This window comes from Nanorana parkeri, unplaced genomic scaffold, assembly GCF_000935625.1.
Source record: "Nanorana parkeri isolate BGI_ZX_2015 unplaced genomic scaffold, ASM93562v1 scaffold117, whole genome shotgun sequence".
NCBI lineage: Eukaryota > Metazoa > Chordata > Amphibia > Anura > Dicroglossidae > Nanorana > Nanorana parkeri.
In genome coordinates, this window is record NW_017306385.1 from 1,911,368 (window position 1) to 1,923,226 (window position 11,859).

At 43.0% G+C, this 11,859-nt stretch overlaps 1 protein-coding gene across 1 annotated transcript in view; it reads left to right on the forward strand.

The window, feature by feature from the left end:
- The window catches only part of SAMD12 (sterile alpha motif domain containing 12), a 270,158-nt gene extending 258,880 nt beyond the window's left edge, over positions 1–11,278 (forward strand). The window contains exon 5 of the mRNA XM_018553346.1: positions 11,207–11,278. Within this exon, the coding sequence (XP_018408848.1) occupies positions 11,207–11,220 (14 nt within the window). The 3' untranslated portion in view covers positions 11,221–11,278. The remainder of the gene's footprint in view (positions 1–11,206) is intronic.
- Positions 11,279–11,859: the final 581 nt, after the last annotated feature.

Genomic DNA, 11,859 nt, shown 5'->3' on the forward strand with positions numbered 1-11,859 from the left:
CATTCTTTCATTCATGCATGTTCCAAACTTCCTGTCGGGATGAGTTGTGAGGAAGCACATAGAAAGGGATGCTGAACGTGAGCGTATATTGGAGCTGGAATGTGTGTGTCACCCCAACTTCTCTTAAAGTGTAGTTCCATCTTTGCATGTAAGTGTGAGAAACCCCCACTATACCTTTGCTATGTGTTCCCATTCACACAGCATAACTAAAAAAAATTTTGAAAAGTATATTTCATACTTTTTTAGATGTGTCTTTGGTGAAGGTCTTTGTACAGATTCCAGGCTACTCTGAGGAGTTTGAAAGTAAAGGAACAAACTGAGTAATAGACTGGGCTTCCTCTCATTAACATACAATGCTTCTAAGTTTAACCCTTTGTTAGGACAGACAGCATTTAAATCCCATTTACAACGGATAATGAGATCAGCCAGCACAGTACAGACAGGGTTAATTGGAGTAAACATAACTTCCCACAGCCCCCTCCTTAACATTACATAGCAAGGAAGCTGCGTTCTAGGATTTTTAAGCAAGTATAAAGCACTTAGAAATGTAAGCAGCAATTTTTTTGTTATGCTGTGTGAATGGGAACATGTAACAGGCATAAAATGAGTGTTCTTGCAATTTGGCTGCAGACATGGAAATACACTTTCAGGTTTACTTTTATCAAACTGTTTAGCTGCCAGCCACTGCTGTTTCTTGGGAAGTTCTGGCCTGTCAAAATTATATTACAGCTCTGAAGTAGATTATATGTTTGGTTATATATTGAGGAATAAAAACACCTGCATTACTGCCTATAAGAGATTACGCCCCCTAATTTATACAGACGTGGTGAAACAACACAGCATGAGAATGCTGATTCTAGTCTACAAGAACATGTCGAGTGTTGCTGCAGCCAGAAGACTTGCAGCCAGAAGCACTTGTATTCCCTCCACATTCACATCCACACCCCAAATTCACACACAGCAATTCTCCCACCTCTAGTGACCCTGTGTAGAGTTATGCAGCACCACCATTCTGGGAATACCAGAGAGAATGACAGTTTAAAGGGAGCCTGACATGACGGAAGGTGAGTATTTGGCAAAGGAGAACATTTTTGATCTTCAAGGGTATTTAAACCCTCACAGATTTTGCATATATCTACTGCTAGCAAGCAGTAGTACGCAAAAACATTAAAACAAAAAGTTACCAAACAGGTTTAAACCTAACTGTGTCTCAGTCACGCGCTCCCGTCCGAAGATCTGAAGATTCAGGGATCATGGAGCAGGCGCAGTACAGATGTTCGGCCGGGAGATGAGGAGAGACACAAGGCAATTCAATGGAGGCAGCCCAGCAGCACCCGCACATGCTTCATGGGACACAGCAGTCAGCGCTGGATCAGAGACCGGCACCCACACTGGAGGGACTCCTGAAAATTACAGGAAAGAAGATGATCGGATAAAGAGGCATCATTTAAGGTACATGCATACACCAGCATTGGGGGGACGACGACATTTTTTTGACTTTAATGTCACTCTAAATACTGGACCTGGTGGGGGGAGCAAAGGAAGCTGATCTGTTGAGAAAATGACTTTAAGACTTTAGTGTTTCTGCTGTGGACCTTAAGGGTGAATTGCTACAGAGGTCAGTGAGAGCTTGCTTTTATTGCTTGTTAAGAACCTTTTATGTAGCGGTCAGGGGCGGAGCAAAGGGGAAGTCCAGTAAGTAAAACTAACAAGAAGGAACCAATACGGTTCAGAAACATCGCTATACAATGTGACACATCTTTTGTCAAAAAAGAAGCATTGACAGAAACTTTGGAGTGCGAGTGACCTCTCTTGTATATTTCTGGATCAGCAGCGGCACCTGCAGTCACTTCAGCACCCATTTTTGGTCAGGAGTGTGATGAGGCCCTCTGGAGTAAGGTTCCCTTTATGGAGACATCAGGGGTCTATTAGACCTCTGGTGTCTCTCCTGCCCTCCAGTATAGATCATGAGATCATGAAGCACAGGAATGTGCCTGATGGTCTGTTTACCTGACACTTCAGCCACCAGCAAGTCGGCGATCGCGGTCCTGATAGAACCGCCACTTAATCCGTGTCTGGACCGCGGTCTACTATACAGTATGTCTGGACAGCGGTTTGCTAGTAAACCCTTGCTATAGAGTCTTCCTTGAGTAACAACTCTAAGTTTGCTAGGATTTGTGACATCACATCTAAGATGGCGGCACCCAATAGCAGTCTCAAGACTTTTGGATGTCTTCACAAGGGAGACTTTTACAGGTAAATAACATGCATAAAATATGGTACATGCACATATAATCTTATTGTTAGATTTTTGTTAAAATGGTCTGATAACATGGTCTCTTTAATGCTCCCAAAGCGAGGGAGGAAATATATCTCAATATCTCATGCTGCCCCCAAGGGATCTTGGCTTGCCTCATGGAAGGAACGTACCTGCCAACGTACATAAAAAGTTAGTTTAGTGAAAGCAGAAGTCTCTTTTTTTTTTTTTTTGCTGTCTGTTGCAGATTTGTTTATTAGCCGTTAGCAATTGTTTTCTATGTAAATAAATGTGGGCTCACAATAGATGGAGATTGGTTCTGTGCAGACTGCCTGATTTTCCGTGTTTGTACTGAACCATTTTCATGAAAAGTGTTGTTCTGTGAATGGGAACTGTCTGGCTCCTGCTCGCTACCATCTATAATTATTGTTAAATGCTGACTGCAAGTTCAGGCAAAGGCAAAATTACTTTGCCGAGAAAAGAGTGGTTACAGATTAGTCTGTTAGGTGGGATTTGAATGTTCTACATTGTTCAAATGTTTCAGGAATTGCAAATTAAACTATAATATTATGTACAGAACAATGCAGCAATATCAGGTGAGGAAGAAGTAGCATCTGTAAGTCATGCCTTACATTTCAGGGAAAAAATACAAAGACGTCAAGTCAGAGCTCTGTGTCTATTCATTTGCGGTACCGTTGCTATACCCTCTTAAAGTGCACCTGTCATGCCATGAAAATCACTAACAAACATGACTGGGCAACCGTAGTGGCCATAGGCTGACTTCAGGTACCTTTCTTATTGAACAAATCCTCTTCTGTTCACTAGGGGAGCCCTCTGATTGCACATATATTAACTGTGACATTGATTTCTCTCCACAGTCCCTACGGCCCCTTTATCCAATGAGAGCACTTCATCTGTCAGTAACATCATTGGATATCAATAATGTCTCATTGTATAGTTTGGGGCAGCTGGACTGTAGTTTGAAAGCTGAGGTTGCAGTTGCAACAAAAGGCTCCTCAGTTTGCAGAAGATGATCAATTTAATAGGAACAATACCTATTGTATAGGCAGCCTGTGAGGCCTTTGTTAGGCAGCCATGATTGTGAATGTAACAAATCAAGACAGGTTTCCTTTAAAGAGCAGTTGCAGGCAGTTTTTGGTGTTGACATTCTTAAATGGTTACTGGTGTATTATAGGGTGCTTCCCAGGCACGTGAAAAACTGTCCCTTGTTGTTGATAGAGTTTGGATTTTGGGGTGGAGTTGCCGCTAGGGCTCCCTGCAAAGAATACAGATGGGGGTCAGGAGTATGTGTCTGAAGTGTCAGTGAGTGGTCATTGTTGCTGTAGGCAAACTGGCTCTAAAGGTAGAAGGGTTTGGCACCTGGAAGACACATAGGGGTCTATTGATAAGCAATTTGCAGATCTCTTCGCCCTGCATATATCTGTGAATGTTTGTTTTGGGCAAATAATGTTGAAAGCATTCTTAATATGTTTTTTTCAGCTCGAATGTATTGTCATGTAATTCTACAGAATGGCCACTAGATGCAGCTGAGGAGCATAGGGGATAAATACATATTTTCTATGCTCTTCAGCTCCATCTAGTGGCCATAATGTAGCATTCAATAACATTATATATTAAACTTAGAAAAAACATTAACAAAGTATGTTAATTTTTGGCTTTATTAACCTAAAATGAACATTCACAGATATGTGCAGGGTGGAGGGCCCAAATAGAACACATAGAGCAGGGCTCAAAATTTCAAGTCCTGAGCAACTAGCCAGGCCTTAAGAGTTACTAGCCACCAGTTGTCCCACCTAACCCTTACCCTGCCCCGGCCTTAACTCGGCCCCTAAACGCACCCTCTTAAATAATCTGATAATTCTTATCTTATGATAGTTTCCGCTTGTAAATGGCAGATTAGGGATTCCTGCTGCAGGAAAAAGCAAGTTCCTGACACCAGAATCCCTAATCACACCTGAAATATACTGTAGGTGTGAATGGGGCCTAATATACACATACACTAAAGGTGCCCATACACCAGCCGATTATCGTACGATAGTTGTGGGTGATCCCGCGATCGTACTATAATCGGCAGGTGTATTGGCAGCGTGCGACCGCTTCTACTGTAAGGTTGCACGTCTTTCGTCCTCTAGCACGCTGGTAGCGTGGTCGGAAGACTAATGCCGCACGGCCCGGAGTGCGCACACTGCCCGCTCAGCAATGCAATCATCGGAAGCCCTCCCCTGGCGGATCCAAGATGGGCAGATCGTACAAAATTTTACACTTCTCAACGTTACACCCCCCCTCGCACAAATATAATAAAAGCCAGAGCTGACAGGAGCTGCTCTGCGGTCTGCATCCGACACAGATGCAGACCGTGGAGCTGCTCCCGCAAGTCAGGTGCGCGGTCTGCGACCGTGTGCCTGACATGTCAGCTGGCTTCGGGCCACATAGTATCGTCTCGTGAGCCAGAGTTGGCCCGCGGACCGCTACTTGGAGATCCAAATTTCCACTCGCCCTCACTTTATTTTTACTCGCCAAATGCGAGCAGGCGACTGGAAATTTTGAGCCCTGCCATAGGGTATAGCATTCTAGACATTGTGTGTGGAGGGACTAGTTGTGAAGATAGGAATTTATAAATGTGGGGTAAATCTAGGGTCCTCTGGAGGTGTTCTGGGTATTGATGAAGGGAAAGTGAGGTTAACCACCCATGTGCAAGAGAAGAATAGGACATAGTCCTGGAGGTGTGAAGAGTTATGCAATCTTAAATGTGTCGCAATTCTGTTCTAGAGCCACTACAAGGAGCTTACTACGATGGTCTACTGGGCCTTTTGAATGGCTAACCTGTGGTCTCTACTTCAACTTGGCGGGCGTGACCTTCCATCTTCATGGCAGTCATTTGAATTCAAGACTGTATATATTGTACAAAGCCACTTTCACTGGTTGCCATTCAGATAAGACGTAGTCCATTTTTTCAGATTACTGTGGTTGGTACTACTCCTGGCTGATCTCTTTCAAGGGACTACAAGCATCAGCAAAGAGGGGAACTGTTGAAGCAGAACAGATGTGCTTTTTATTTTTCTGCTCCAGCTATCCTACAGGGTCACAGAACAGTCAGCTATTGCTCTGTGCAGCTGTTACCATAACATTATAATAACTGCAATCTCAGTGAAGTACAGCCAGGGTCTCAGTGTCCTTTCTGTGTGTTCCAACTTGCCTCATCCTAGTGCCTGATTGCCAAATGAAGCTAGAAAAGTTAGTTTTCCTTATGGTATACAATCTTCTGCAGTCTGAATCAGCATTTTCTAATGGTGCACCTAGGTGGGCTGCAGTGTCTTATTCAATGAGCATGTGTAGTCCATGTTCCGTGACTGAGGGTGGGGTAGTGAGCTCAGGAAGGATGCAATGCTGAAACCATGGGGCACAATCATCTATGTTTTCATGGGTTGACATTCAGAGACATTCATAAGGTATGTCTACCAGGAGGTTTAAAGATTGAACTAGAGGAGCTGGCAGGTAAAAAAATACAAGGGAAAATGTGAGCTTTTTTATTCAACGGGTAACATGGGTCCCCAGTGTATTCAACTGCACAATGTTCTTCTTTATTAAAATTTAGTTTTAAGGTAGACCAGCCCTAAAGTGCCTAATCTGGTACTTGCCACTCAGGTTAGGACGGGGTGTGTGATAAATGACTCAAGAGGTAGCTTGCCATTGACAGAAGTTCTGTGGAGTGAGGGTTCTACAGTCTGACCAGGAAAAGAGTGAGTGGGTTTCCAGACCACCACACTGACACAGTTCAGTCCAGGTTTAGTGTCCTGGAGGAAGCCATGGGTGGTCTGATAAAAGAGAAAGATTATGTGCAAAGAGAAATGGCTCCAGTCTGGGACACAGGTGGACAGGTTGTCTGCAGTAACAGACAGGCATCAGACCTGGCCGGAGCCCTGTTTTGTCATAATGGGAATGTACTGGACTTACCCGCAGTCCTGCATTGACTTTGTAGGACAGTAAAAGTGGGTGTTACCACCTTGTAATCAGTGTTTGGTGAGTGAACTGCATATTCTTTGCTCAATGTTTGAAGGCAAAGAGGTGCATCCTATTGCAGAGCTGTCATTAAGATTGGAATTAAAGCAATTCACAAACATGACTCAATAGGGTAAATGTCAGTATGAGGGATAAAAAATGTGAGTTTTTTTTAAATCTCAAAAGTTGCCATTTTGGCCAAATATTCTGAAGTAAATTGGAAAGACAAAGTGGTTTGGTGTTTTCGTTAAGTGTGCCGTTGACTTTAAATGGCTCCTGAAGGTCATGGAAGCTCCTTTCAACTATTATGGACCTGCTCTTGTGCTAAAAAGGGCCCTGTGTTAGCAGGAAGCATAAAGATAGATATTGAGGAACAGAGGAACCTAAACCTTTAACCCTAAACATTCATACAAATGGACAAAAAAGGTAAACAAAAGTTTCCAAAAAATCTTTAAAACTTTTTTTTTTTACTGTGTGCTGTTTTTCTTTAAGAAAAGTATTTCTTTCTAGGTGCACATTGAGCGCGCCTAGAGATAATATAGCGGCAGCTGATGGTGACATGGTTTTGCTTATCAACTGTCATTGAACCCCATAGTATTCAGGCGGACAAATGTGTGAATCATGGGGAAAGCTGTGTCATTATATCTTGAAAGCCAAAGAATGCGACCCCAAAATCCAGGCCACCCGCTGATATTACATATTTCTCCAAGCCCAGCTTTGTAATGTGCTCCTTTTGTCATAAAGCAGCCCTGTAAAAAACTCTCGTCATTGGAACCTAATCATTTTCCATTATTTTCCGCAAAACAGTGACTCAGTATTTGGTTCTACAGATAAAAAAATCTAATCAAACAAAAATCAATATTCTGATACATGAAAAGTAATGATTTTTTGGAATATGTGTCCAGTGTTCTGTGTAATGGCAGTTAATGGGCAGTGCGCCCTTCTATAGTTGGTATTCATGTGCTGTGTGTTCCGCTGCAGTTATGGTGAAACAGTTGGATGTTGCTATAACCAAACTGTTTCATGATAACAGCAGCAAGGTGCTCCATACATTAATACCAAACACACATTAATACCAACAAAGCACCTTACAGTGTGCTGACATTGACCTTCCTTCTGAAGGGGTGCTTCTTTTGTTCCCCATGGTCCCGGGGTGTGTTGTAAAGTAGTCACCACTCCAAGCTCACTCCAGTGATGGACTTCAATCTCAATACAACCGAGCAGGGGCGTCCCAAGGCTGGGTGACACCCGGAGCGGTAACAGAGTGTCACCCCGCTGAGACGTCACTGTGAATGCACGCGCGGCAGTATTCTGATACCTGCCGGCGGCCATCTTGCTGATGGACGCCGGCAGAGAGAGGAGGGGACAGTCACCCGGCGGGATAAGGTATGCCGCCGGGTCCCCTCCTCTCTCCTGATACTGTTGGGCGTTCGGTCCGTGACTTAGCGCCCGACTTTTCAGAAGGGGGTGACACCAAAATGACTTGAGTCATTTTGGTGTCACCCCCTCCAATGGTGTCACCCGGGTGCGGCCCGCACCCCCCTTGTGACGCCACTGCAAATGAGTAAACTAAACATGAGATTGTAATCCAACACAGCAGTGAGCTTGGAGTACTGGCTACTTTACAACACACACAGGGACCACAGGGAACAAAAGTAGCCACCCTCCAGAAGGAAGGACAGTGTCAGCACCAATTCAGAGATGATTTGAGGATCTACAGCCGAGTGATACACAAATAAGATACATTTTTGTTAATAGTTAAGCTACTTGGATGCATTTTTAGGATTTAACTTCTGAGTTCAGTGTCACTTTTATAAAAAACATGGACCATGGCTGCACAATGTGTGTCAAAACAGTCTTCCTCAGAAACCCCTGTGACGGGGGCAATGGAGAAGCACTGTTGGTAGACAGGGCAGAGTGTTGTCACCCTATTGTGCCTAAACAAGGACTTTCATGCCAAAAGCACAAAGTAAAAGCTGCAAATGTAAAAAGATTGCAAACTACTTTTGAGGTTACATTTAAAGGAGAACTGGGGGGGAGTGAAAATCACTCAGCCTCATAGGTCTAGCTGACCTGTGACAATGAAACTGTCACAGGTCGGCTCAATAGATCGGGAAGTGAGCGAACACATACCGTCGCTCGCTCACTGTAGCTCGCGGTATACTGAGCTTTGGGTGACGGGAGGATGCTAGTACATGTCCTCCCATGACCCTTAGGAAAAGCCCTGACCCCATAGGTCTCCTTTAAGCGAGACAGTCTTCGCCCGATAAAATTCCGCAAAGCAATTCATAATATTGGAAGAGGTTTACCACCTCCCTTTCAGTGGCCAATGTCTGCTATCTTCTGTCTATTGAAGAGCTTGACATTTTAAGTGACAAACATGTTAAAGTTTATATCAGAGTTTAGTGATTGGTTTATGTATACTTTAACTAAACAGAAGTGTGAGAGGTAAGATAACGTACACACCAAGGACTTTTTTTTTTTTAATTACTGGCTAGCCATCGTTATGAGTCATAAATACACTGAGTGGCCAGATTATTATGACCACCTGACGTTTGTAGGCAAATTAGCTATAATTTTGCGCTGAAGTTGCTAGAGGGCCAGACCATTATAAATAGGGAAGCAGGTTGTTTACCACGACAGTAGAAGTGATTTTTTTCTGAAGGTATGGGTAAACAACACGATTTAACAGCCTTTGAACGTGGGATGATTGTTGCCGCTCAGAGCCATGGAGTGAGTATCAGCAAAACAGCAGAATTTGTTAAATGTTCAAGAGCAGCTGTTGTTAAAGTGTTTAAAGACTGGACTGTCAGACGAAAATCTGGGTCTGAACGTGCGAATTGTGGCAGTCAGCAACTAGTCAATGTTGGGGCAGAACGGAGAGTGGCAAGGCTGGTACAAGACAACAGAAGGGCAACAGTGCATCAAATTAGTGGTGCCAGATTCCTTGCATCACCTTCCAACATCTCGTGGAGTCAATGCCAAGAAGAATCGCCGCAGTATTGAAGGCAAAAGGTGGCCCAACGAAGTACTGATGGGGTGGTCATAATTATCTGGCCACTCAGTGTATAGGATGGCATGCATCAAATGCCATTATTTATCCTCCCTTCAGCACTGCCAGCTTGGTGCATGCAGATGACCCCCACTGAGTTCAAATGACGCAGAGTAGAAAACAGTAAGCAAACTAAAGTCTGTCTTCAGTGGATTATCCACAATTCAATTTACCATAAAATACAGAAAGGAAACAGCTACATATTCTAAACAGAAATGATGGCTTCATGCTTCATCTCAATAAGAAGCGTGTTTGGTAATCGCATTATAGAGAATATGACTCAGAATAGCTCGGATATTTTGTGGAGTGTAGTATAAAATGGATTACGGCTGGTGCGGGTTCCTCTGTGGGCCCCGTCTTGCAGGTACATCGCGCCAATCTCTCTACCTATTTCCTTGCCGGGATTTTGTCAAATTTGCTAAATGGAAGAGAAGATAAACGACAATAGGTAAAGCTTATGTTTCGCAGCTGTGACTTTTCCCAAGACAACCGAAGGAGGCTTCACATGCGGCTGGATCTGTACTAGCTTATTTCGTAAGTTTGCGGAGACGAAAACAAAATGTTGTAGCTTTTCCCTGTTTGTTCATTTTGTTTTCTGGTGAGATACAAGGTTCTTAATGGTGCCTGGAAAAAACGGATAGGTCCGCTACATAGAGCTAGACATTTAAAGTGAACCTATACTCAAAAAGTGAATATTAGCTACTTTAGAGAGAATATAATGAAAATATACTTTTGCCTTAGCAGTACCCTGAAAAATCTACCTTTTGCCTTAAATTTCCCCTGAAAATAGCAGTGCACACCATGACCAGTTAGTGTGCCTAGAAGTTGTTGTAGCTGTATATCTGCAGTGTGAGACCATCTAACGCACTGCTTCTTCTGACTGCTAGTGTCACCAGATTTGGAGTGAGATCTGTTGACATCCCTATTGTGATACACACTATTCTCCTTGCTAGAGAGGAAGTTGTACCTGATAACCTGTAGTGCAAGGGTCTGCCTGCTTTGTCTTCATCCATTCTTCTGATCTGTACTTTCTCCAGCACTCCTGCTGCTTCTTTATTACTCTCCCACCAGTCATCAGGGGGCAGCTTTGACATAAGAAAGCAAAGCTGTGCCTCTACCAAGATGGTCATCTCCATACAACGACACAGAAGAGTGGCCAGAGAGAGCAGACAATGCTCAGAACACAACTAGGCGTCTTGTAGCTCCTTTCCCTAAGAGTGACAATGCTTAATGGGAATGCCATTGTTTTCAGTGGCCCCTGTTCACACATGAGCGCTGTGCAGCTTGTTACCAATCACATGAAGCTGGGAGAATTCTGATTTTTGGCCCCTATAGAGTTTAATAGGAGCTCCTGAAAAACGCTGTAAAAATGTGTTAACGTGTGTTTTTCTGGCACTTCCATTTAGAAGTTTATGGAGCGAAACACGTAAGAGTCTGCTCCTGGTCGCTCATAAAACTACACCTGAAAAAAAGCCTCTTAACCACCTTGCTATGCTCACGCTTAGGCATGAATTGAGCTCAAGTGGAAGGAGAAAACAAGGTACTGGTTTTTGGTGGGGACTTCTGTCAATTATACCCATGTTCCCTCAAAGTGATGTTTCCATCTATTTGTTTTTCAAGAGAGCTCACTCTCTGAGCCATAACGTGGATCATAAAAAGTTAAAATGATCTAGTTCATTTTCCAGTGACAGCAAATGGAAAGATGTTCCTATCATACAGATCACATGTAGGTTTTGAACTTTATCATTTGGTTGTTATTTAGAATACATTTTGTACTGTTCCTGCAGTTTGTACATATTTTTGTTTTATTGTATTATTGTTTAGTCAGTTACACCCCTGTTCCCTCAGAATGATGAGTGTCCTCCATTTCATTTCAGCTAACTCTCAATAAAGCACCCACATTTCACCCACCCCTATCACACTGTGGAGTTTATTCCTCATATGTGTAACAAAACAGGAGCATGAACGTGGGACTGGGTGAATATATATCACAAAAGTCACAGACGTGAACCTGCATGGAAAAAACAGCACTAAGTCACAGAAAGCTGGTGCAATTTGTGTCCAGAGAAAAGACAGATGTGTACAAGAGGAAATCAGCTGATCTTTACCTTAGATGACAATCGGTGACCTGATTGAAACATGCAATTTAATAAAGCATCAGAAGAGAGTATAACAAATGCCAAAACACGCCACCATTACATGAGGATTGTTAATGATATGCTTGATGAATTTGTAAAGACTAGGAGTGAAGACTGGTGTGCAATTTCTACAGACAACTAAGCAATCCTGAGTTAAGGAAGAAAAAAGATGCTAAAGCACCTTATGACTGTGAAAAAAATCTCTCTACTGAACAAACACAATCAGAATATTTAAAGAGACAGTACTACATTATGTAGGAAAATCTTCAAGAAACAACCAAGACGATAGAACAACAGATTAAAGAACTCGGCACTAGACATAAAGATAAAGAGATAGTCCTTTAAAGGAAGAACTTGTTTTAGCTGCTAAGACACCTTATTATAGTAACTTG